General features: G+C 45.0%; 4 protein-coding genes across 5 annotated transcripts in view; 2 read left to right on the top strand and 2 right to left on the bottom strand.

Moving 5' to 3' along the window:
- The window catches only part of ift70 (intraflagellar transport 70), a 32300-nt gene extending 30124 nt beyond the window's left edge, over positions 1-2176 (top strand). For both annotated transcript variants that reach the window (XM_026163972.1, XM_026163971.1), the window contains 2 exons: positions 846-975; positions 1630-2176. In XM_026163972.1, coding sequence (XP_026019757.1) covers positions 846-975; positions 1630-1766 — 267 coding nt within the window. In that variant the 3' untranslated portion in view covers positions 1767-2176. The remainder of the gene's footprint in view (positions 1-845; positions 976-1629) is intronic.
- Positions 1977-11778, bottom strand: c4h16orf89 (chromosome 4 C16orf89 homolog). Its single transcript, XM_026163973.1, has 8 exons — positions 11519-11778; positions 9535-9687; positions 8844-8994; positions 8436-8553; positions 7675-7834; positions 6969-7073; positions 4736-4825; positions 1977-3548 (listed from the first exon to the last, which is right to left on the bottom strand). Exons 1-8 carry the CDS (start codon positions 11697-11699, stop codon positions 3445-3447), a joined length of 1062 nt encoding a protein of 353 aa, XP_026019758.1. The 5' UTR covers positions 11700-11778; the 3' UTR covers positions 1977-3444.
- Positions 11779-13126: 1348 nt separating this feature from the next.
- alg1 (ALG1 chitobiosyldiphosphodolichol beta-mannosyltransferase) lies at positions 13127-19412 on the top strand. The gene is made up of 13 exons (XM_026163969.1): positions 13127-13533; positions 14944-15021; positions 15107-15210; positions 15438-15586; positions 15731-15820; positions 16313-16426; positions 16612-16718; positions 17365-17403; positions 17487-17546; positions 17634-17744; positions 17851-17965; positions 18173-18248; positions 18835-19412. The coding sequence occupies exons 1-13, from the start codon at positions 13170-13172 to the stop codon at positions 18967-18969; spliced, it is 1542 nt and encodes a 513-aa protein (XP_026019754.1). The 5' UTR covers positions 13127-13169; the 3' UTR covers positions 18970-19412.
- On the bottom strand, positions 19003-26333 carry eef2kmt (eukaryotic elongation factor 2 lysine methyltransferase). Its single transcript, XM_026163970.1, has 8 exons — positions 26182-26333; positions 21359-21421; positions 21204-21284; positions 20978-21079; positions 20671-20804; positions 20349-20593; positions 20068-20259; positions 19003-19521 (listed from the first exon to the last, which is right to left on the bottom strand). The coding sequence occupies exons 1-8, from the start codon at positions 26287-26289 to the stop codon at positions 19421-19423; spliced, it is 1026 nt and encodes a 341-aa protein (XP_026019755.1). The 5' UTR covers positions 26290-26333; the 3' UTR covers positions 19003-19420.
- Positions 26334-26826: the final 493 nt, after the last annotated feature.

The following is a 26826-nucleotide window of genomic DNA, read 5'->3' as shown; positions in this document are numbered from 1 at the left end:
AGCCACAGTGAGGATGCTTGGTGGCCCAGGCCCAAACCAGCCCCACCAGCTGCAGGAGCAGCAGGAGGCACAGGAACAAACAAGCTTCATGGAGTGTTCTTTAATATGCTTAACACCCGGACAGTCTTCTTCACTTCCATGTCCACGTTCATGCTTATAGATTAGAGACTCATGCATGTAGTTTTAGATTAAGACTTAAAAAGAGAACCATGCACATGGACAGTTTTATCAAAAGCAGTCTGAACATTTCATCCTTCATGGTTTAGTTTTATTCATAAATCTGCAGTTTCTGTGCAATCTGACTCCACTTACAGCTCGTTGTACAGTCTGATGAAATCTAATCATGCTTTAGCTTAATTTAATATTAAATGCAGGTAATCCCACTTGCAGTGTTCGGACTTTGTGTCCAAGGATTAAAAAATATCTGAACAACAAATACAGTCCTGCAGGAGCACCTTCTCCAAGGCCGAGCTGCTCTTTTTGGGAACCTTTTGATCCCGTTTGGTCACAACATCAGCGGAGTCCAGCTGCAGCTGAGTCCACTAAAATCCAGCTGAGAACACACGCCATCATCCTGAGCCTGTCATCCCCTCCAACAATCACCATCCAGTCGCATCCACAGTGAAAGCAGCGAGCACGACAGGAATGTGAAACCTGGCGAGATGCACGCCCATCACACAAGCTTCTCGTCTCTGGTTACTTCAGATCATTTTATACAGGAAACCGGCCTGCGTGGTTAAACTGTCACGACGACAGCTTACAATGTTCACAAAACAAATCCTGCTGGCAGGCGCTGAGGCGTTCAGTCTGGTTATATGTTGTTAATCTGTTCTGTTTGTGTGTAGCTGGGGACGGACACATGGTTCTACGCCAAGCGCTGTTTCCTGTCCCTGCTGGAGAACATGTCCAAACACATGGTCATGCTGAGGGACACCGTGGTACAGGAGTGCATTCAGTTCCTGGAGCACTGCGAGGGTGAGCAGCCGTCACAAACACGCCTGCAGAAATATCTCGAGAACACACCGGTGTGACAACACGATTAATGGGATTACTCTGTTTCTTCAGATTAAAATGTTCGTGTACGGGTCCCAGTTTTTAGTGATTGTTAACGTTTTGGTGATAGTGTAGTATCTTTAGTCTCTTCACACAGTTGGAAACCGCTGTAAGAGACACTGACCACAGCTTCAGTCCCCTTCAGCTCTGAGAAACCAACATGGTGGCAACTTAAACAGCTAATGTTGATGCTTAGAGTTATGATAAGTCCAGAAGTCAGAAACCAGTGAACACTGACGTGTGTTCGATTCAGCCACCTGCTGATATGAGCCTCTGAAGCTCATCCAAACACACTTTTTGAAGTTTTGTCCAGTGAATTATCAGGAAACGGATCAAACATTCAGGGTGTTACTGCCTGTTTCTGGTCCTCTGCGTCACAGATATTTAACTGCACATTATTCAAACTGTGATCGATCCATCACAGTCACGCTGGGACTTTAGGTTGTTTAGCTGGAGTGTAAAATTGTGTGCAGTGTTTCCATTTTAAATGTTCTTGCTGATGCCTCCTGTACTGCGGTAAAAAGTCATTTTGTACTCCGAATGCTCTGACCGACTGTTTTCTTTGCTTTCCTGCAGTTTATGGGAAGGAGGTGCCGGCCATCATCGAGCAGCCTCTGGAGGAGGTCCGCATTCACATCGGCAAGAACACCGTCACCTACGAGGCTCGGCTTCTCAAGGCCCTGTTCTACGAGGTGATTGGCTGGAACAAGTGACATCACAAAGGTGTTACCGGCTGAGTTAGGACAGTTTAATAAGTTCCACAGAAACTCGGTTTAAAGACGGTCAGCACACAGTGACGTGTTTCTGTGGAGCTTTCGTCCGGCTTCTCTGCGCTGGGACACTTCTGGCTGAAGGACGTGATCTCAGTGAGCAGATCTGATATAATCACATTGCTGCATTTATCATCACTATGAACACAACGGTTTGTAGAACAGACTTTAGTTTTATTGGTTATGTTTATTTCACTAACATAAACATACATGATGATAGTAATGTAAGTTTATCTCCATGCATTCGGTTCATGCAGATCCTCTGCAGCCGCTGCTCCCGACTCTGTTTGTCGATTAAATACGTGTGAAAAACAATACGATTTAAAGTAAATAAAGATATTTTTAGAACTTAACTCAAGGTTTTCACCAGGAAAACAACCTGGGTGGATTCTGATGTTTTTTTCAAAGTAAATGTAAATATGTGTTTTAAATAGAGATGCTCCAATCAGCGTCTTTAGCTTCATATAAACTTTAAAAATCATCGAATCGTTAAAAATCAAAGATCGTCGAGTCTCTGACCACATCACGCTGTGTCCTCTGTGTTTTTCTCACTGTGGTGTTCACACAAAGGTGACCCCACCCCCCTCCAAGTCCAGCTGATCTCTTGTTCACTCATTGCAACTACAAATTTCTCCTAAAGAGGCTACATCAAAGAAAAAACACTGTTTTGTGGACACAGTGTCGCTGATACACAGGGGTTAGAGTGGGATTGGGCTGGTGGGGGGTGGGTATATTTCCTGGGTCTTTACTGTACAATATAAAGCGCCTCGAGGTGACTCTTGTTGTGATTTGGCCCTATAAATTTATATATATATAAAACTGAATTGAATTAATTTATACTTTTGTATAAAAACTCTTAGCTGTGCATTTTCACTTCTCAAAGCTGAAAACATCGGGACCAGCTCTGCCCTCGTCACCATTACAGCTCAGTGTGGGACTTCAGCACTGTAACTTTCATACAGCACTTTCTGTGGACTCCTGTAGTGATGGCTAAATGCTAAAGTATTAAGATTCCAGTCTTATTGTGAGCATGAACTCTGACACGAATGGAAGGATTGAAGGCTCAGAGTGTGCATGCAGCCGTGTGTCACCGTCTGATTGGTTGAGGTGGGAGCAGCTGGAAACAAAGCCGAGCTGCAATAAAAATGAACTCTTAATATTAAAAGCTGCCGATCAAATGTAATCACTCATTAACTGGAGGTGGGCTTTCAGGATCGCCGTGGCCCACTTTAACCCCTGGAGCCAGAAAAAATCTCGTGATGACCTCGAAAAGTCGAATTAATCCAAGTCTCATCCTCCAAAACGCTCATTTACATTTTACCACGGTCCTACTTATTGGGTACGCCATCCTTTTTTACGGTTGGAGCATCACTACTTTCAAACATCTTGTTTAGGTTTGATAATAATAATGATAAAAAAAATCAGCTTTATTGTTATAGTAACAAAACATGACTGAAAATAAAGCTTTAGCTTCCACATCCCAGCTTTGCATTAGGCGTTTTCATCATGTTAACACTACGTTCTTAAAGCGACATGTGGTGTGGAGAGTCTGCCTCGTTTCGCCGATGACGAAAGTCTCTACCTGATGATCTACAGTGTTTTTTTCTCGTGAGAACGCCCCTCAGGAGAGCGGCCTCTTTGTAATGTCCTGCTCTGTCAGGTAGTAGTTCAGGTATCCTCCCAGAGCACCGACCGCCACCGCCGTCATGTGACTGGAACAGCCGTCTGGCAGATGAAAGCAAACAGAGTTTATCAGACAATAACAAAAACCTCAAATCAGATGAAGTACTTAAGGTGGTAAAGACTGTTCATGCCAGCTTCACACATAACAAGAAATTATCAGCATATGAGCTCCAGCAGCTCTGCATCAAACTGCATTTTTAATGTGACCTCCGCTGGCTTCACAACACCAGCGTTCTTCAGATTTCCTCCAAACCTACAAACGTAACAACAAGCTTCTTTAGCCACAGTGGCTGAAGATCAGCTGATGTGATTGTTACGATCTTGTCATGCTTCTGGGTCATTTGATCCAGCTCTGAGTTTATTGTGTTTTTGTGATTCCTGAGATGTTATGATTGAGTTTTCTATCATTCAGTATTGAGTTCAGTCCTTTCCATGTCACTGAGTTATTGGTCATTTCTGGTCTGTTAGGTCCCTTTTGTGCCTTTGTCGTCGTGTCTCCTGTGAGAATCTGTCTTGTCGTCTGTGTTTGTGTTTCGGTGTCTCGCTCCCTCAACCTCTGTGTATGTCTTAGTCGGGTCATTGTTTTGCGTCTCCCTTCTGTGTCCACACGTTCCCCTCCTTGTGTTTCCACAGCCACTCATGTCTGTCCATGTGTGTTCTCCCCAGCCTGTCTTGTCTCTCTCTCCCTCCATGTCTCGCCTCTGTAACTGTTTGTGTCTCATCCAGTTGTCTCTCCAGTCTGTCTTGGTCCCGTGTGCTTTCCTTCCTCCCGGCTCCTGTATCATGCTGCGTGTTTTAGTCTGTGTCTTAGTGTGTTTCCTGTTTTATTTTGACAGTCTGCCATCCTGTGTTCAGTGTGTTTGCTTCCTCCCTGTCTCGTCACGCCTAATTCGTCCCAGCTGTGTTCCCCATGTGTTTCTGCTTTTCCTAATCACCCTCGTGTGTGTGTGTGGGTGTGGGTGTGTGCGCATATATGTTGTGTCAGGTTCCTCTTGTCCCTTGTCCAGTTGTCCACGTCCAGGTTCTTAGTTTCATTTTTGTGATTCATGTTTTAGTCTACCTAGTTTAGTTCTATCTCCATTCGCCATTTGCTTCTGTTTTTGTGCAGCCTATGAATAAAGCAGCTCGTTTTTTGTTAAGCCTGCATTTGGGACCGCCTCATCATCACTTCCCACATTCTGCAGCTGCAGACCGTGACAGATCCTCAGCTGAGAAAAATGTAAACGGACCTGGAAGTATCTTCTCCCTCCTCTTCACTCTCCTGTGAGGCTGCAGCTGTTCCAGCAGCTCGTCTCCAATGATCTGTGAGATGATGCTCTCTGAGGAGAACAACAGAGAATGAACTGCCCATCCATCCGTTCACAATCTCTGCCCAGAAATAAGTAATTTAATACAGATAAATACAGATAATTGATTCTTGTGTAATCCACATCAGTAATTAGGAGATTTTTTTTGTTTAAAACTAATTGCTTTCAAAATACATCAAATGGGTTAATACATCAGTACAGTGCATATAAAAAGTCTGTTCCATGGCTGATTTTATTATTTATTGTATTCAAATAGATATTTAAATCTATTTATTATATATCTTACTACAGGATCCAAAACATGAACATTGTAGGAATGCAATAATAATTGTGACGAAAAGCTCCCAAAAACCTCAAATTTTCTGAACAGCCCAAAGATTTTCCATCCCTCTAGTTAAATTGTAACTCGGGTGATTTAGTGTCGACGACATTTGTTGTTGAAATTATGTTCTTCAAGGAAGTTTCAGGCTCGTAACCTGTTTCCATTATACATCCTGCCTTTGGCCAACATAAAGAATTCCCAAAGTTTAAAATGCTACAACTTAACTGAAGAATTTCATGTTGTAAACTACTCTGCATGGCTTTCAATTTTTTTATCCGGTTGTTCAGTCTGACGTCACTAGCCGTGTCTGGGTCTAAACTCCGCTGCAGGTCCATATATCAAACGATCACTCAGCATTACTGAGAGTTGAAAAACTGTCTAAAGTCTTTCATCTTTAATAAAATGATCAGCGTTCTCCTCTACCAGGTGTAACAATTGAGTTTAACATCCAGTCATCCATGAAAACGGAATTTATGACATTTAACGGAGTTAGAAGTTAGCAGGGAGTTAGCTCGCTAGCTTCTATCTAAATACAATATAGCATGTCCTGACTGCCGGGTTTTGGAAACAAATTCAAACGTACAGCTCTGCTATCACTTCCAGCATAAATGAAGACAGAAAACTAAACAGCAGTGACGTTTGTAGGGTTACTGAAGTTGGGCTAGCTGGTATATAATGATGTGCTACGTGACCGCTAGCGACACAGCTATGTTAGCATAATATAAACAAGCTAACTTTTTTTCCACTCGATAAAAGTTAATGTGAGTGTTCTCGGTGGTCAGGAACAAATGTAATCGCATGGCAGGATGCTGTAAAAGGACCAAACTTCAGCCAGGAGAACAACTGAGATAATACATCCACAATACGAGGTTAGTCATTCATATACTGCTGCATGGGCTGGGCTGTAGTTACATCGTAAGGTTTTAAAAACTGAGCTTAAATAAATGATTAGCGGTAATAAAAGCCGAGGGAGGTCAACAGTGATCACTGACTGTTTTAGGAGCTTTTTGAGATCAAATAGAAGAAAATACAAAACATTAAACATGTTAACAACACAAAAGCCATATTAAACGCAGACTACTTTAGACCCAGAAGTAGGATTCGTCGCGTCATCACTGAACAACCGGATTAGCGTGTATGTGCAGATATAGAACTTTGGCAGCGATTTGAGATGGAAGGACTCTTAATCACTACTCTCATTATCATTGTTTCTACTCAAAAGTTAAAAATTGAAGTAAAAAGTGATTTAATGGTTCAGGGCAGCTGATGTTAAATATGGTGTTCCTCAAGGAAGTATTCTAGGTCCTCTTCAGTTTTTATTATCCACACACAGACACCCCTTGGGCAGCATTATTATTCACCAGCATCCCTGACGACTACTTCAAACATTTATTCTTATTAAAAGTTTTCACAATAAATGAGCAGAAAATTCTGTTTGCAGTCTTTGTTTGCTGGTCTGTCCAAAGAAATCAAGAAATAAATCATGAAAAGTTTAGAAACTGTAGGTAAATTATAACAATATTTCTGAAGTGTCTTCTATAACAAATTACTGCACTTCCTCAAAAGTTTTCTCAAGAAATCTGCAGGTAATTCAGATCTCGTGCAGATTTTTCACTGACATAATGTCAGACAGAGATCTGATCGCCACGTTACTTGTACGAATGCTCTTTGTGTTTTATTTGCCTAACACATAAAAACCTGCATATTCTTGCATCAGTGGCCATCTTTGTTTCATTAAGACCTCTAAAATACACTGTTGCTATATTTATGAGGTTTGACATATTTGGTATTTTTGACTAAGAACATATATTTTAGCAGGTTTGTGATACTCACTGTCTCTCCCAAAGCAGCCCACCTCCTCGTCCTGCAGCCTCAGAATGTGCTGCAGCCAGTCGGCTTTGTGGAAGTCGGAGAATCCAGACAATCCACAAATCAGGACTGCCAACATAGAGAGGAAACTCAGAAACTAATTTATTTACAGTTCAGACATTTTTACAGTTGACTGCTCATCCAAATTCCCCCCTGTACACTTTTCAATTTAATCTAAAACAAAAATTAAATTAAAAGTCTTAAAAAGTCCTAAAACAAGAAAAAACTTTCTTTGTTACATGAATTCTCTGAAGGCGAGCCTCAATGTCTCCTGAAAAGTCAGGACTCAACATTAAAATCCCCAAATTCTACAACCAACACTCTGAATTTTGTTGAAATTCAGATTTTGTTGTGATCTCTTTTATTCCATAATTTTCTTTTATATTGAAATGGTGATGTAGTCATCAAAAAAAGTAAACGTTTTTAGTTTATCTCATTCAAAAGGACACATCAGTATTTGACAATATGGTTTTCCCATTCCAGTCAATCATTTTTATGAGTTTATCCTTACGTTTATCATAATTAGTGGTTTATATTTATAAATTAATTCATTTTCAAGCTTTTTTGCATGAAAATATTAAAATATGAGTAAGAACATTTTTTTAAAATATGGGAATTCATTTTGCATCAAACCGGAATAACACCGGATCAGGAAAATGTTGACACTCACTGTTTTCGATGAAGATGTCGACCATCTGTTCGCTCAGACCGTCTTTGATGTCCTGGTTGGTCTTCATCATGTTGGAGCAGAAGATCCTCTGGTAGTTCTGTTCAGTCATGTTTGCTCTGGATGCTCGTGTGTCACCTTTCAGCAGATTAGTGCAGCCTTTCTGAAATGGAAATACCAACGAGTCAAACTGTGAAGCTCATAAATTCCCCTCGTACTGAAATCATGGTCCTCGCTACTTTAATCAAATATTTCTAACAGTAGTTTTGCCACCTGTGGTGTTCCCCAAGGCTCTGTCTTTGGCTCTGTACTGGTCTCACTTTAAGACAGCTTTTTATTGATTGGCTGCACATTATAAACAGAATGTCTTGGAGAGCGGGTGGGTGGGGCTTCTGTGCTCACAGCTTTTAGAGCAGCCTACAGCCTGAGCTTTTGGCTCAGTATTTTACTGGGAAAAACATACAAATGTAAAGACTCTTAATCAAAATTGTTAATGAAAATGTAATGAGTCTTACCAGGAAGTAAAATATTAAAAATTCAGCTTGGGCAGAGATAGGCAGCATTAATCTGGTATTTTGAGTTAAACCGGAGGTTCTGGGCCGATATGCAAACTCCACACAGGAGGCTCATATCTGGTTTCGAGCCTCTTTCTGTGAGGCTTCCTAAAATGAGGTTGTTTCTTTCTCCAAAATGCTTGTTAGTGTTACACACATCTGTGGGTCTTTGAGTGGTTTTACGTGTTGTTTCCATCTTTGTTTGCTCACCATTTTTCCGATCATGAAGTAGAGAAGCTGGTGGGACAGAGAGTAGTGTGGACACCCAAAACGAGTCATGGTGTCCCGGCAGGGCTTGGTGACGATGCACGGCGTCCCGTTCATCTTCCTGTCCGAACACACACACACACGACTCGGGCAGGTGAGTGTCCTCACCTCAGCTAACAGGTATTGTTACCTTCATACATAATTACACAGTAGTGAAAAACAATCCAAACTACTGACAGTTACAATGCGATAAAGAACTTTCTTTTTAGTGTAAATCAGCATTTTTAAAGTTAAAAAACAGGCTGCGGTCGGTGAATAATTTGCACAGTCCAACAATCCAAATGTAGGGGAACCAGCACAGTAAAGAGCCTCTGAAGCCGGACTCTTTGGGGTGTTGGTGTGGGTTCCTACCAGGTTCCCAGCAGCAGGGTCAGACATTTGTCACTGAGCTGCTCATCGTAACACTCAGTGGTCATGGTGGAGGGATAAACCAGGCTGGGATCTGTGGTGTACCATTCCTGAGGAATCAGCCAGAAACTCCACGACAACAGGGGCTCGAACTCTTGAGAGGAGGATGCAAGAAACGCACAAGTGTTAAAGTCTGCTAGGATCTCAACAAACCTCACCTCCACGTCTGTGCAACACCTGCCTGCTCATTTCTCTCAAGTCAGATATTTAAATTATATAATTAAACCTTAATCAATACGTCGTGATGATTAAAAACATAATTAAATACAAATTTAACTCAAAAACAGCCCCTATAAGTTCAAACAGTCTTTAAATAAGCTCCTCCTTTTTCAGGAAACACCTACAGAAGACGTCACAGCAGTGAAACTGAAATTTGTCTCTCAGCTTTCTGACTGTTGTCTGTTCTTGATGTTGTGTTCACTGACCTGTAGTGTTTCAGTGTCACTGTGAAGAACAGATTTGTAACATCACTGACACTTTTACCTTCATAAATATAAGGTGTGATAATAAAAAATACATATCTGAGACTGCCCTGAGCCTTTTCATAAAAACCATAACAGCTCCAAGAATTAACCACTAAATGGATCAGCACTGTACCTGCAGACTTTTGGGACACGGAGTCTGAAAGTCTCACCTCTGTAGTATTTTGGGTCGTCCTGTTCCAGTGCAGCGTTCGCCTTCTCCACACTTTGGTCGAGACGTCTGACCAGAGCGACGGCGGTGGTTCTCTGAGCCCAGCTGACCGGGTCGGTGTGAGGCCACGTCCGGACCGCCTCCTTCAGCTCAGCTGAGACACAAAAACAGGAAGAAAGAGTTCATTCGTAAAATAAAAGGATGTAAGTAAACTTGCTTTATGGTTTTAATTTCCTCTGCCTGTTTCCTCCTGTGGATGGACCCTCTTTCGGTTTACTTCCTGTTTTATTTTGAAAGGTAGGCCCTTAGTTGGTTTTCTGATCTGTTACTTTCTTCCTTTGTTCTTTTTCGTGCCCTCGCTTTTGTCTTTGTGTTTTCCCTCTTTTGGCTTACTTCCTGTTTTATTTCAAAGGTGAGCTCTTCAGTGTTTTTACTTCAGCCTCAGTCACACAGACCTGCAGACCAGCCAGCAGCCTTCTGGTCTCGATATTACCTGACCGGCTGGCTCTAGGTGACGTCAGCTGCATATGCAAAGAGGTCAGCTGCACAGAAAGCCTCTGTGTGACTGCTTTGGTTGCCAACAGGTTTGCAGGTGTATCTCCTGAGTGGCATCATGTCTGTCTCTCTAAATCTGGAGCAGGCTGAGTTTGTAAATGCCGACTTACATCCACCGAGGTCTTCAAGGTCAGCTTCATGAATGATTGGTAGAAAATTGACAAAAAGCCTTATAACTTAACTGTGATTCTCACAAGGCTGCTGTGTATTGTCAACATACAGAAAATATAAAGGTTCAAATTACGTCACTTCACGGACACGGTCTGTGTCTAAAATGAGAAAAGCAGGCAGATGGTGAATACTGAGCTGTTACTTTCTGCTGTTTTCTGTTTCATAAACAGCAGAGCAGCTGTTGCACATCTGCATTTATGAGGAAAGATAATAAAGCATGAAGATGATCTCTGCTGGGCAAACAGAGCTCTGTGTGCAAACACGGCCTCACATTAAAGTCAGTTCGTTTTCCTGGTGAGAAAACAAACCACAGCAGAAACTATTTAGCCAAATGTGGCGGCGCAGCTTCAGTCAGTGTTGTGTCATTTAGTGAACTGTAATCTGCATCTTTTTAACAATGTTACACATGGAAGACCCTGACTCGTCTGCAGACACTTGCGGACTGTTCGCCGAGTGGTGGTGAGACCTGAAAACAGTGTGACGCAAAACAAAGACTGTTTGTCTTCAAAGTTGCTGAAACCAACAAGATTTAAATGTTTGTCACTGTGGAGCGGAGTAAAATATCAGAGCCACCACTCAGGCCGTCACACGCTTCCTTTTTATTTGTCCTTAGAGCATCAAACGTTCACATTAAAAACATGTTACGTGACCTGTGAGCGACTTTACAGTTTAATGCTGCACAGATTGCTGCCCCTCAGCAGGCACCTAGAAGCTGGCCAATCAGAATATTAAATGCCGTGCAGAAAATACTGGCCATCATTTTATCCTCTGTGCTCTGAATACACATGATCCCACTTTAGCTCTTTAAGAAGCTACGGCCACAAAATCAACGTTTTTTTGGGGGGGATACACTTTTTATTCTGGAAATGTTCATCATTTGTTTTTGGACAGAAGGGGTTAAAACAATAGATTTACTTTATTTTTAGATTACTTTGGGGTTTTCATTGTCATAAAATCAAATGTCAGAGCAGTAGCTGTACTGGCAGCGCTGTACTTTACTGTATTTTACTATAAAATAAAACAGATCAGTGAAAAGTCTGAGAGTGAAGCAGAAAATGTGTCACTTTCAGGCACTGCGAGACAAAAACCTCTGAGTCGACACTGAGGTTAAAAGCATTTCACTTTAAAAGCTTTCGCATATTTGTATAACCTGTTCGATCTGCACCTGCATCTCAAATCAGTGAGTTTCACCAAAACAAGCAAACCATAAACAGCTGTTATTCTCCAGATGTTTTCCTGCAGCTGGTAAACAGTCCTACCCTGCAGTATGACGAACCCCACCACTCCGTCCAGGTTGATGTGCTCATGCTGCCGCTCCAGGAAGGACACTCCGCGGGAGAGGCTGCTCAGGATGTCATCGATCACCTCCGCCCGAGAGCCGCACACTGCGGCAAACAGAGCCAGCGCTGCGGCCAGCCGGAGCACCGAAACCCGCATCATCCGGTCTGAGGTCCGGGACAGCTTCAGTCTAGCAGGGAGACCGAGAGAGGCGGAGGAGGACAGCCTGTCTCCGCTTTAACACGGGGGGAGGAAAGTCAAGGGCTCAGCAGCATGGGGGAGGAAATATCCATGACGTCAGAGGGGCTCACGAAATGACATTTTATTTTTACTGCGTTTAATTTGAATTAATATTAGAATAAAAATAATACACCAAGAAAAGCTCACCTTACCTCCTAAGAGGAGTTAAAGTGATGTGCAGTGAAACCATTTACACGTTTATTTAACCGAAACCAAAAAACAAAATTACATTTTAAAAAAGTCAGTTAGTGGCCTGAAAGCTGCAACGCATGGAAGACAAAAGCTGTTCAAAAAGTGGAAAATGTACACAGAATTAATATCATATTTCCTTGCAGTTTCCCACAGTGAGGTGAGGTTTATGTATGCGGGATTTTCCAGTGGGGCGGCGCAGGGAGCCAGAATATTTGACCACAAAAGGTTAGTATAGAAGATCAGTCTGGTTTTAAAATTATTTACAAGCGGAAGTAACAATAAGTAAATTTCTCAATAATTTGCTTACAATGTAAATGATTTTGTAAATACAACGTACAAAGAAAAATTAGAAATCTGAAGGCAGTTTTCTTATTTCAGTAATGTTTAATTTTTTGGTTCTTTTGTTTCTGTTTGTTTGTTTTTGTTTATGTGTGCAGGGCATTTCCAGGATAATAAGTCAGACTATTTCATCAGAAAAATACAGTGTGGACAGCACGAGTACAATTTTCAGGCTCATTTACAAATTGATGAATATGTATATGTTATTATTTAGATTTTTTAAACAATTTTGTTTATAGTATATTAATGCATACATTTTATGAATATATTTTCTGGAAGGCACTAGAAAACATATATTACATATCAATGTCACGCATTCTTATACGTGTATATGTGTATAATATAATTTCCTCAGGGATTAAGAAAGTATTGCACTTACTGCTCTTGCACTTCTGATTAGATGCAAACTGTATTTCGTTACACTGTATTTATACATGTGTAATGACAGTAAAGTATAATCCTGAATCCTATTTTGATTCTGATGTGTATATATTATATCCTCCTGTTTCTAAATGAAGAATAGAACCGAAAATATCCTAAAGAGAGATTGGTTAATACAAAGTAGATTTTCACATTTGAAAAGCACAAAACTTCAGAACAAATGTTTAATTGTGTAAATATATTCACAAAAATCTGCTCAGTCAAACTTTTTATTCTTTGTTCCAAAATGTTTGTGAAAAGATGTTTCTGAGATTTTTCTTTTTTAAAAAACAAAATGTAAATGTGCTACCAAAGCCCTACTTTTTAATTTTTTCTTTGTGTGTTTTTTAATATAATCTTTTGATAACAATAGAAGTTAACACACGCTTTGACGGCTGAGACTGAAAGTTCCTGGTTTGCACATGAACGCGTCACGATACGATGCGCGCTTCCTTTAAACATCAAGCCCCGCCCATTTGTGATGAGCCGCGTCATCACAAATCTCAAACAAACATGGCGCCGCGCTGCTCCTGCACGGCTCTGCTGGCAGTTTCCCTGACGGTTTTGGCGCTTTTAGCGGGACTTTTGGCGCCACACTCGGCTGTGAGGTGGCCCGCGGTGTCTCTGGCGGTCGCTGCCGCGCTGCTGCCGCTGTGGGGCCGCAGCCTACGGCGGCGGGACGACGGGACCTCCCGGCGGGTCTGTGTGCTGGTGCTGGGGGACATCGGGCGCAGTCCTCGGATGCAGTATCACGCTTTATCCCTGAGTAAACACGGGTACCATGTGACCTTCGTGGGGTTTTCAGGTGAGACTGAAGCTTCCTGTGACACATTGATTCACCTGTTTCCCACCTGCCGCTGAGATCAAACAGTCAGCTTCTTTCACTTCTCGTACCGACATGTTCAGGTAGGTACCGATACCAGCGTATCCTCGTACCAGTATGAGGACAGAGAGACAGTGGGGAGGTGGGTTTAAGGTGGAGGTGAGACTACATCAGGGATCGACCCTGAGCCCACTCTGGTCAGCAGACAGATGGGGGTAGGCAGGAGTCCCTGTGGCGACACTGTGATTTGTAGTGTGAGTAGTGAGCAGGTGGAGGTATGATCTGGAGAGAAGAAGAATGAAAATTGGTACAATCCAGACAGAATAGACGTGAGTGAGAGAGACATGTTGACAGGTGGACATGTGAGGAGAGAAGCCAGTGCAGGTGGATGAGTTTAAATACCTGGGGTCAATCATCCATACAGTGCACAAGAGGAGGTGAAGAAGAACGTGCAGGCAGGGCGGCGTGGGTGGAGACAAGGATTAGAAATGAGTCCATCAGAGGGACATCTCAGAGTCAGAGAGGCTGAGGTGTGCAGAGGAGGGAGCGTACATATACTGGATATACACAGGAGGAGAAGAGGACGACCTCTGAGGATATTTCTGGATGTAGTGAAGGAGGGCTGGAGTGACAGAGGTGGTCCATACCTCCTAATGTTTGGAGGTTTGGGGGAAACAAACACTGAAGCGTCTACATCCTGTTGGAGCTGTATAGTGAGGTGGTTCACTGTGCGAGTTTATTTGTTCCTGAAACATGTGCTGCAACTTCTACACCTCCATCAATACTGCAGCGCTCTGCCTGTAGGATTTATAAGGAGTGGTATTTTAAAGAAGCAGCGTTTACATGTCGTTACTCGTAAAAGTTCCAAATCAAAAATCTAAAGAAAAGAATATTTGATCCAAGTATAAAACTGGTGCTTTCAGCAGGTTGAGATAAATCAAACTTTAGATAAAGAAAAAGACGTGACTGTAAAGTATATGCAGAAAAAAAAGTATGCAAAATGACCACAGACAGAAAACACCTCAAAGCAGGTCGCTGTAAGTGATCCGAGATGGAGCCGATCCTCTTTGTAAGGGTGGTGTTTGAAAGAAGTAATATCACGTACTCTATTAAAATTAATAAAACGTAAACTCGGTGCAGCACATCCCGGTTAACTGAGCCGGGTTCATTTCAGCTGTGCGTTATAAACATGACCTGATAGAAAAGAAATACCTTTTGTTTCTACAGCACTGAAAACCAAAAGAGTTTCAGACAAACAGTCGGTTGTTCTGAGAAACAAAAAACGAAATGTGAGCTTTGGACTAAAAACAATCAGGAAGTCGTTTCATCGTGCCTGAAAAATTCCCGTGTCGGCAGTGAAAGTGAAGAATTTGTGCTGTGATTGTTTTTCAGAAACCAAACCTCATCAAGACGTGCTGAGCGAGGAGAAAATCACCATAGTGCCCATCGCAGAGCTGAAAGGTGTCCGAGGTACATTTACATCTGCGCTTAAACAACAAACAGGATGTGATTCTTTACTGTTTGTTTTTTAATGAACCCATTTCCTGTTTCGCAGTCGGACCGAAAGTGGTCTCGTATGTGACGAAGGTGACGGTTCAGTCCCTGCAGCTGCTCCGTGTCCTGCTGACGATGGAGCTGCAGGCGCATGTTCTGATGCAGGTGTGTTACCTGTGACTCTCACAGGGGGAACAATAACTCACGTACAGACGTAAACATCACACTGGTTCATCCATTCTTCTTTTTTATTTGTTTAAATTAAGACAAAAATCCTCATTTTGACTCAAAAACATTTATTTTGAGAGTTAAATGAACTCTAGAGGAACGATAAAGAACTCTGCTATAAATACTTCACTCTGTTAACATCAACGACTGCCTTTGTTTCCCAGAATCCTCCTGGGCTGCCCAGCATCGCAGTGACCTGGTTCGTGTGTTTGCTGCGTGGCAGCAGATTCATCATCGACTGGCACAACTACGGCTACACCATCATGGCGCTGAGCCACGGCCCGGCGCATCCCATAGTCCGACTGGCAAAGTGGTGAGTACCGCTGAGAGGCTGAAGGTGGCGCTCTGCGGTGTCCTGATCCTCAGGACTGTGATAAAAATACTTAATGTTAAATCCTGATCCGAGGTGTTTCTGTCTCTGTCGTCTCTGACGGGCGCTTTCGTTCTCGTCTTTCAGGTACGAGCGCTTCTTTGGCCCTCTGGCGTCTCACAACTTGTGCGTCACCAACGCCATGAAGGTCGACTTGCAGAAAAACTGGGGCATCAAGTATGACTTTCTCTTTCTATTATCTGCATGGCTGTTTTTCATTCACTGACGAATGCTCGTGGCAGAAAATCTGAGAGATGTTTGAAATTTAAGATTCTCACAACACACCAATAAAAACATGCAGACGTGTCACTTTACAGTGAAGTTGATGAAGGAAAGAAAGACTGAAACAAAGGTCAGATGTCTCACTAGCGGCCTCTGGAGGCCGTGATGTGTATGACACCTGAGGAGACACTGAAGGAGCGGAGTTAAAAGGAGACGCTGCTCCAGGTCTGCGGACGATGTGTTCACATAACTCGTACCTGCTCGAAGTCTCTGCTCTGCTGTGGACGGTCCCGTGATCCGTCCTCTGTGAGGCTCCTGATGTTCACGTTTGTGTTTCACTGCAGGGCCGAGTTTTTAATGCAGTTAATAAAAACCAGTAAACTAACCGCAGTGACTCTGTTCTCACTCTGGATCGCAGCGCGACATTTTACTGTTTGACGTTTGCAGGGCGACGACTCTGTACGACCGGCCGGCCTCCATCTTCAGAGAGACTCCGCTGAAGCTGCAGCACGAGCTCTTCGTGAGGCTCGCCGCCGTCTATCCTCAGTTCAGACACGCGGGGTGAGTGATGACGCCGTCGGGGGGCAGTTCCTGTGAAACACTGTTGATCGCCCACAAAACAGGAAGTTTGTGTAATGTGTGCAATCGTAGAGCTGCAGAGTTTTACTGTCGGCTTTTCCTCGGTTGTTCAGTTTATTGTTATAGAAAAAAACACATCAGCTCTGTGTGCTCACCTACTCTCTCAGGTCTGAGGCGGAGAGGACCATCTTCTCAGTTCGTGACCCCGCTGACGGCACCGTGACCCTGAGGGCGGAGCGACCAGCGCTGCTGCTCAGCAGCACCAGCTGGACAGGTCTGAGGAAGAGACGCTTCCCCCCCCGTTTAAGAACGAAAACCACGGCGAGCTTTTGGTGTTTTCTGATTGCAAACCGATTTTTTGTTTTGCGTTTGCTGTTCGAACATTTCTGCTGAAGTCGTTCATCTCAGGAGTTCAAAAAGTCTTGTTTTTAATTTCACAAGCTTTTACTTTCCTTCAGCGGCTCACACACAGGCAGCTTCACTGCAGGGTTTTTAATCACATTTCAATGATCAGGAAGAAACAGAAACAAAACAGAAGTTACTGCTTGGAGGTCGTGACCTCCGCTTCAGCGGCGTCCTCGGCCCGTTCAGGATTTACAGGAAAGGATTTTGGGAGCAACGGTTTCGCTTTAAGTCCTGCTGTGAATCTCGGTAAAGAGATCGTGATCTCAGTGCGGAAATAAATAAAGTTTTTTCGTGGAAAAGGGGAATTAAACTCCCGGTGTTCCTCATCATCGACGTAAACACGATGCGGGAATGTCGGGATGCGCGAGGACGCTCACTGAAGGTTTCTGGCTGCAGCTTCTATTGTAAACAGAATGTAAAATTTTCCAAATTCAGCCAGTTTCACTTTATTTTGCACCTTGTGTTTCATCTCTGGAAACACTGAATCACTGATTCAGGACATTTTTTCTCTGCAGAGGACGAAGATTTCTCCATCCTGCTGACGGCCCTCGAAGGTGAGACCTGCTGTTCCAGAAACGAACGTTTAAATAATCCATGAAACGTGTTTCCTCACCTGTCGCCTGTTTGTTCCCACCAGAGTACGAAGGTTTCATTAGGGGAGGAGCTTCCTTACCACCTTTACTCTGCGTGATCACAGGTAGTCCAGCTCGCTGCTTACAGATTAGAAGATTTTCCCTTATTCAGAACATGTTTCCACTCTGTGTGTTTTTGTGCGTTTGTGCAGGTAAGGGTCCTCAGAAGGAACACTACATGAAGCTCATCGACTCCCTGCACCTGGAGCACGTGGAGATCTGCACCCCCTGGCTGGAGGCAGAAGATTACCCTCTGCTTTTAGGTATTTTAGTATTAATTTTGGTCTGTTCGACCAGTTTAGTCTCACTCGTGTTTGCGCACAAAGGTTCCTGCAGGTCGTTGGAGGAGTTTCCTTCTCTGTCGTCCAGGCTCAGCAGACCTGGGTGTTTGTCTCCACAAGTCGTCCAGCGGTCTGGATCTGCCCATGAAGGTGGTGGACATGTTCGGCTGCTGCCTCCCCGTCTGCGCCGTCCACTTCAACTGGTGAGCCGACCTCTTAACCCTGCATTCTTTCTAGTGGCCAGGAGGGGGCGACTCCGCTGGTTGCAAAGTAAAATGCTCATCAGTGACCTCTGTAAATACTTCCCTCTCTGTGTTGATGTCCACCTATTTAAACTGGAGATGAGAATGTGCTTCCAGTAAGCTCATGAACGTGAATTAAACCTGACTCGGCTTTATTTTTATTCCTAGCTTGGATGAGCTGGTGAAGCACGAGGAGAACGGGCTGATCTTCAAAGACTCTGCAGAGCTCGCCGAGCAGCTGAAGGTGAGAGATGCCTGTAAACCAGTCACATGATCAGGAGAAAGATTCGGGCAGACCCTGATATGGACTCTAATATCTACCAACATTTATTCTTCTCTGAAAATACTGTACAACACGATTTAAGCATAGACTGTATATAAAAGATGGTTTTGTGGGTTCTGAAGCCTGAGTGGGAGTGAAGTGGCCACATCTGTGATGAGAGGGTGACACAGGCGGCTGTAGCAGCTAGATGTCCGTTAGGCTTCACCTCGGCTAACTGAACTGGACCTCTGGACCGTGTTTGTGCTGTTGGAGCTTTTTTTAATAACATCATGTGACCAAAAACATGGCTGCTGTGAGGTGACTGTACTAACAGACTGTCCAAGAAGCTGGAGCCACAGTTTTGGGGGTGAAATTCTAGGATTTTAATTGGATATTACAGATAAATAAGTTAATAGCTAATTATTTATATAGCATGGTAGCTAGCTAGCTAGCGTTAGCTAATACCTTAGCACTCCACCTTCTTTCTTCTATTCTCAAAAAAACAAACAAGGTGATCGACACGCTCTTTTGACTTCTTTCAAATAATGCTGAACGTTTATGATTCCAGACTCTCCTGTCAGACTTTCCCAGTTCAGACGGCAAACTGGGAACCTTCAGGAGGAACCTCCACTCCAGCAGGGGGCAGCGCTGGGATGACAACTGGGACCAGAACGTCCTGCCTCTAATCACTGCTCCGAGATAACCTTGGCTCTATTTAGAGAGCTAGACAGCGCTGCAGTTTTATAACCATTTTTTTTTTATTCATGAAAGTCTCGCTTTGTAAGCCCTACTGGGCACGTGCAGTAGACATCACCATGGAAACAAGCCTTTTTTTTCCTTTTGTGCCTGGTGAGCACTTCATGGAATAAAGTAGGCCCAGCTTTTGAGTCCAGTATCCAGTGAATGCCTGGATGAGATGAGCACCAGTTACAGCAGAGTGAGAGCATAAAGGACAAAACTGTTTGTTTGGGGTGTTTTCTGATAAATGTACATTTAAAATTTAAATGGATCAGTGGGTGAAAAGACGAAGTCTTCTGAGGTCTTCTTTTTTTATTCCTGGCGTTTTTCTTTCTTCACTTGAATGTATAAAGGAAGTTGTCATGACGATGAGGATGTACATTTGTAAATAAAATCTTTATCATGCTCCCCTCGTGTCATCTGCGCAGTTTGATGAGCTCTATAGCCGACTGTCTGTTATAAGGAAACACGTGGTTGACGGGTGCTGGGATCACTTCATGGCCGACTCCTTCAGCTTCTGCCAAAACAAACAAACAATGACTTCGTTCAAACCAACGTCCTGCACTGCGAAAATCCTGATCTCTATAAAATCATCTTCATAATTCCCCAAGCACACCTCAAAAACAACTATTATTATTTATTCCCACTGCAACCAGGAAGTATCCAGGATCAAATCTGGCCAGATTTGCAGTCTCGTTTTGTCGACACTGGAACGTCTGAGTGTTTCCTGTGAGCTGTCTCCAGGTCCTTTTTGCTTCATGAATTTCATGAATTGTGGACACTGTGCACAGCTGGTTAAAGAACTACTTACTACAGCAAACCACAGTATTTTTCCCCTTGTGTTATATGTTTACTGTTCATTTCAGGCAGAAAACGTGTTTTTGTGGGCGAGGCTGATGAAACTCAGACTCGAGCATGAGGTCGATCACGTGAGGTTAGCATGAGCCAAAGAGCCACAGCAGAACGTCAGGTTTAAGTAAACCAGACTCTGATCAGGTTTAAGTCTGAATTAATCTGAACCATCTTCACCACAACAGCCGCCGCCTCCTCAGCGCTGTCTTACCAAGCTGCTGTTTAAAGCCGCCGTACGTCTCCAGGTTCCTTATCGTAGAGCAGATGAAGACCTGAGGGAGACCCTCGGCAGACGAACACCTCAGGACGATGGACAGCAGCTTCGCCAGACTTCCTGCGATGTCGGGGTCGTACACCACGTCTGCACCACGACAAACAACAGGAATCTGCTTTAACTCCAAATCTGAGAAAGCAGATTGTCAACAGCTCCACAAAATCCAGAACAGACTGAGGTGTGTGAATGTGTGTCCACGCCATCTCCAAAAATCTGACCTGCGGCGATGATGACATCAGCTCCGATCTCCCTCAGCTCTTCCTCTGAGATTGCCGTCCAGTCCAGCTTCTCCACGCTGACCGCTGGGGTCGTCTGCTCGCTCAGCCCATTCAGCCGGACGTTGTCTCTGAGTTTCTGCAGCACTGTGGAGTGACAGTCGCTGAAGATGAATCGCTTCGGGCTGCACGACCGACAGACGGCGATACCCGTCAACCCCGCACCACTGCCCAGCTCCAGCACCGTCCTGAAGGAGGAGGAGCAAATCTAAAAGCTGCAGAAGCTCCACCTGGAGGGCGACGACCTGCAGATCCTTCCGCTTACCTGCCTGTAAAGACCTGCTGATTCTCCAGAGCCCACTCTGCCAGGTAAAGAGCCGCCTCCCACGTCACCAGCCCGGTGGTCCCCTCTGAGATCAGAGCAATGTTCTCCATCAAGCTCACGGCGCCACCAGCAGGCTGCAGGACACAAACATCGCTGCACTTCAAATTAAGACTCCTGCAAGCAACAGCTGGCAAAAGTAGGGCCGGGCGATTCAGACCGAAAATCAGATCGTGATATTTTTATGGCACAAAACAAATAATTTGATATAAAGGTAACAGTGACACTGGGGGTTTTCTGTGTGCGGTACCAGCAGGTAGCTCTTGTAGCACTCCATGGTCTCCTCAGCGCCCACCACCTCAGCCAGAGCATCGTACAGCTCATCCAGGGGTTCACAGCCTGAAGCTTCCAGCTGTGGAGGAAGAAACCAGGAAGCACACAGCCGGGTTTGACTCTGTGATCGAGTACTTCAACATCTTTCTGCCCAGAGAAAAAAAAAAGCTCAACTAATAATCTGAGAGTTAACCTCTCCTTACCCGTCTGATGAGCTGGGAGAGAAACAGCCTCCTGTATCTGACTGAAGGTGGAAACTTCCGGCACAGGGGATGAAGGCACGTCTGTAAAAACATGTGACTGTTCATTACACTGACGAAGCTGTTTTATGATTGCAGCACGATGGAGGAACACTCACCTGTTTCAGCACCTGAGAAATGAGCTCTGATGACCCGCTGCTCTGAAGGTCTTTTTCTACAAACTGTAAGCAGATAAAAAGTTCAACCTCTGTGTAAGTCACGTTTTAAGTTCAATTAAAGTCATCCATCCATCCATCCATCCATCCTCATCCGCTTTGTCCGGGGCCGGGTCGCGGGGGCAGCAGCCTAAGCAAAGAGGCCCAGACCTCCCTCTCCCCAGCCACCTCCTCCAGCTTATCCGGGGGAATACCAAGGCGTTCCCAGGCCAGCCAAGAGATATAATCTCTCCAGCGTGTCCTGGGTCTGCCCCGGGGCCTCCTCCCGGTGGGACATGCCTGGAACACTTCACCCAGGAGGCGCCCAGGGGGCATCCTTGTCAGATGCCCGAACCACCTCAGCTGGCTCCTTTCGATGTGGAGCAGCAGCTGCTCTACTCTGAGCCCCTCCCGGATGGCCGAACTTCTCACCCTATCTCTAAGGGAGAGGCCAGCCACCCTTCGGAGGAAGCTCATTTCTGCCACTTGTATCCGCGATCTCGTTCTTTCGGTCACTACCCACAGCTCGTGGCCATAGGTGAGGGTAGGGACGTAGATCGACCGGTAAATTGAGAGCTTCGCTTTTACACTCAGCTCCCTCTTCACCACGACGGACCGGTGCAGCGTCCGCATTACTGCAGCTGCAGCGCCAATCCGTCTGTCGATCTCCGGCTCCCTTCTCCCTCACTCGCGAACAAGACCCCGAGATACTTGAACTCCTCCAATTGGGGCAGGAACTCATCCCCGACTCGGAGTGGGCACTCCACCCTTTTCCGGCTGAGAACCATGGCCTCAGATTTGGAGGTGCTGATCCTCATTCCCGCTGCTTCACACTCGGCTGCGAACCGTTCCAGTGCGAGCTGGAGGCCCTCACCCGATGAAGCCAACAGAACCACATCATCTGCAAAAATCAGAGATGAGATTCTGAGGCCACCAAAGCGAAAGCCCTCCGCCACTTGGCTGCGCCTAGAAATCCTGTCCATAAAAATTATGAACAGAACCGGTGACAAAGGGCAGCCCTGGCGGAGCCCATCACCCACCGGGAACGAGTCCGACTTATTGCCGGCAATGCGAACCAAGCTCTTGCAACGGTTGTATAGGGATCGAATGGCCCGTAGCAATGGGCCAGACACCCCATACTCCCGCAACACCTCCCACAGGACACCCCGAGGGACACGGTCGAATGCCTTCTCCAAGTCCACAAAACACATGTAGACTGGTTGGGCAAACTCCCATGCACCCTCAAGTATCCTGGAGAGGATAAAGAGCTGGTCCAGTGTTCCGCGACCAGGACGGAAACCGCATTGTTCGTCCTGCATCCGAGGTTCGACTAACGGACGAACTCTCCTTTCCAGCACCCTGGCATAGACTTTCCCAGGGAGGCTGAAGGCTAAAGTCATTCACATTGCGCCAAATCACAACACTCGCCTCAAGGCGCTTATATTGTAAGCCATCCAGCCGGCCGAGTTCTTCTCGGTTCACCGCATGGACAGGACACGGGACTCGGGGAAGTCAAGGGGAGGCGGCGTGTGTTTAATGGTGAACAACAACTGGTGCAACAGTGCGAACGTTGTTCCTCTCACACGCTCCTGCACACCAAATCTGGAACTACTGTCCATCATGTGTCGTCCTTTTTATCTACCTCGGGAATTTACATCGGTCATTGTAAGTGCCGTTTATATTCCACCACAAGCGGACACGGTCACCGCCTTATGCGAGCTGCATGAGGCACTCACACAGCACCAGACACAACACCGGGACGCTGCGCTTATTGTGACGGGGGACTTTAATAGCGCCAACCTCAAACGCGCAGCGCCGAACTTTTATCAACACATCACCTGCCCCACCAGGGGTGAAAGGACACTGGACCACTGCTACACTACGGTCAAGGACGGCTACAAGGCACAATCCCGCCCCCCGTTTGGCAAATCTGATCACGCCGCCATCTTCCTCATGCCAAAATACAAACAAAGGCTAAAACAGGAAGTTCCGGTTCAGAGGAAGGTCGCGCGCTGGACGGATCAATCGGTGGCCGCGTTACAGGACGCACTCGATGACGCAGACTGGGGCATGTTCAGAAACAGCTCCGACGATGACGTCAACGTGTTTACGGAAGCGGTTGTGGGATTCATCGGGAAACTAGCGGATGATACCGTGGAGACAAAGACTATCACAACGTTTCCCAACCAGAAGCAGTGGGTGGATAAAACCATCCGCAACGCTCTGAGATCCCGCACCGCTGCCTACAACACGGGACTCATGACGGGGGACATGGACCCGTACAAAGCCGCGTCATATAACGTGCGGAGGGCGGTGAAAGAGGCGAAGCAGCGCTACGGGAGGAAACTAGAGTCACAACTCCAACAGAGTGACTCTAGGAGCCTGTGGCGGGGACTAAGGACAATAACGGACTATAAAGCACCAACAACCGGTATGACGAACGCGGCCGTGACTCTGGCAGACGAGCTGAACACTTTCTATGCTCGCTTCGAGGCTGCAGCTAAGGTCTCCAACAATGCTAGTGTTAGCGGCGCTAACGGCTGCAGACAGGAAGATACTGCCAGCACCGGAAACGTGCTCGTCATCTCCGAGCATGAAGTAAGGAGAGCCTTCAAGAGAGTGAACACCAGGAAAGCAGCAGGACCAGACGGCATCCCAGGTCGTATCCTAAGAGACTGCGCATACCAGCTAGCTCCTGTGTTCACTGAGATATTCAACATCTCTTTATCTCACTCGGTGATCCCCACATGCTTCAAAGAGTCCATCATTGTTCCTGTCCCGAAGAAACCCCACCCTGCTTCTCTCAATGACTATCGCCCTGTAGCCCTCACCTCAGTAGTGATGAAGTGCTTTGAACGCCTGGTCAGAGACTTCATCATTTCTTCACTACCAGACACACTGGACCCACTAAAGTTCGCTTACCGTCCAAATCGTTCCACAGACGATGCCATCTCTCATCTCCTCCACACATCACTCACTCACTTGGACACTAGAAGGGGGAATTATGTTAAAATGCTCTTCATAGACTACAGCTCTGCATTTAACACCATAATTCCCTCCACACTCACCACCAAGCTGGAGCATCTGGGACTCAGCTCATCTATGTGTCAGTGGATCTCCAACTTCCTAACTGGCAGACCACAGGCAGTAAGGATGGGCGGACATGTCTCAGCCTCCACCACTCTCAGCACTGGAGCGCCCCAGGGGTGTGTTCTGAGCCCCCTGCTGTACTCTTTGTACACATATGACTGTGTGGCCACTACCAGCTCCACCACCATCATCAAGTTTGCTGACGACACCGTCGTGGTGGGCCTGATCTCTGATAACAACGAGACGGCCTACCTGAAGGAGATTAGGAATCTGGAGAACTGGTGCCAGAGGAACAACCTCCTTCTAAACGTCAGTAAGACAAAGGAGCTGATAGTGGACTTCAGCACTAAGCAGGAGAGGAACTACCAGACCCCTGTCATCAATGAGTGCCCAGTGGAGAGAGTGGACAGCTTCAAATACCTCGGAGTTCACATCACGCAGGACCTGTCATGGTCCTGTCACATCAACACCGTGGTGAAATAGGCCCGACAGCGTTTCTACCACCTCAGACGCTTGAGAGACTTCCAACTGCCCTCCAAGGTGCTCAGGAACTTTTACTCGTGCACCATAGAGAGCATCCTGGCGGGAAACATCTTAACCTGGTTCGGGAACAGCACCATGCAGGACAGACGAGCTCTACAGAGGGTTGTGCGGTCAGCTGAGCGCACCATCCGCTCCGAGCTCCCTGACCTGCACTCAATCTACAGCAGGCGGTGCTGGACCAAGGCCAGGAAGATCGTGAAGGACCTCAGCCATCCCAACAACAGACTGTTCTCTCTGCTGAGGTCAGGAAAGCGATTCCGCTCCCTGAAGACCAACACAGAGAGACTGAGGAGGAGCTTCTTCCCGCAGGCGATACGGTCTCTCAATCACACCACCACACAGTACTGACCCACACATATGGTTCTTACACACACACTGGACTTTCTGGACTTTGGTTTTGCACAACACTGGTCACTATATTCTTCATTTCCGGTTAATACTTGTACAGCTGCTGTTATTGTGTATATATTTATTTATATTTAGATTTCTTCATACATTCTTATATAGTTCTATATTGTGTATTTTGTTGTACAGTTATTTTATTTTCAACTTTAATTTATATATTTATCTTATTCTTCCCAGTTAAATTTACCCTTCATTCTAATTTGTGTTGTACAGTTATTTCATTTTTAACCTTAATTTATATTTTATTCCTTCCTAGTTAAATTTACCCTTTTTAATTTTTCATATTTATTTCCTATCTTATTCATAGCCTTTTCCTTTTTTGTTTTCTTTAGGTCACGAGCAGTTGTCCAAGCATTTCACTACATATCGTACTGTGTATGACTGTGTACGTGACAAATAAAATTTGAATTTGAAAATTTGAATTTGATTTAAGGTAGACCCACCATAACCCCAACAATCAGACGACCCCTACGAGCAAGCACTGGGCGACAGTGGAAAGGAAAACATGTCCTTTAAGAGGAAGAAATCTCCGGCAGAAGCAGGCTCAGAGAGCCCGTGGCCAATTTGAAAACATAAAAACAAATTAAAAGAAAGAATAAAGATTATCTTTATGAACTGAGACCAAAATTATTCAGGGAGGTCCCTTGACTGATTACAAGCATTGCTTTACTCATGTTTCACAGGCAGAGGCTGCTTTGGTGCTAAAATGCGGAGATTTCTGAATGAAGTTCGGCCAGACTCGTACTCACAGTCCAGGGAAACGAAGGGAGCCGAGTCAGAGCGAAAAACGACACCTGGAACTCCCTTAAAACCTCTTTAACTGACCCCTGAACCGAGGACCGCTCTGAAAGCGCCATCTTACACGTGTATTTGTTTACTTCCTATTTACCCATAATCCTGCGCGACCCTCTCTCGCCAGAGCCTCTGGGTAGTGAAGTTTATCTGTAGGTTTGAGCATCGGCTGCCTTTTTTAAAGCTACAGAGAGCTAGTGCATGTGTTTAATACATACATACATACAGTCTTCTTTTTATTGTTATATATTTTATTAGTGGACATTTATTATTTAAATGTAAGGTTTTGTATTAATTAGAACTTAACTTCATTTTGAACCAGAGTGTGTTCTGGGGCTTTCCTTAACCTTTTTATACAGTTTCTGTTGCTCTCTGTGTGTTTTTCTTTTCCTTTTAGTTTGGAGGGTCTTCAGACATCAGCTGCTGGAGAGCTCTGATTATGGTCTCATCATATTTTATCTAAAAGGTTCAGGATTCAAGTCCAGCAAATATCTTTTTCTACTTTTAAGGTCAAAATTAAAAGTTGCCACTCCTGTGGCTCTCCTCTGCATCATGAGATCAAACCTCCAGATGACCCACTTCTCCAGCAGGTAGTCTTATGC

Source organism: Astatotilapia calliptera, chromosome 4 (assembly GCF_900246225.1).
Source record: "Astatotilapia calliptera chromosome 4, fAstCal1.2, whole genome shotgun sequence".
NCBI lineage: Eukaryota > Metazoa > Chordata > Actinopteri > Cichliformes > Cichlidae > Astatotilapia > Astatotilapia calliptera.
The sequence above is the reverse complement of the archived record's forward strand: the minus strand, read 5'-3'. Positions and strand labels throughout refer to the sequence as shown.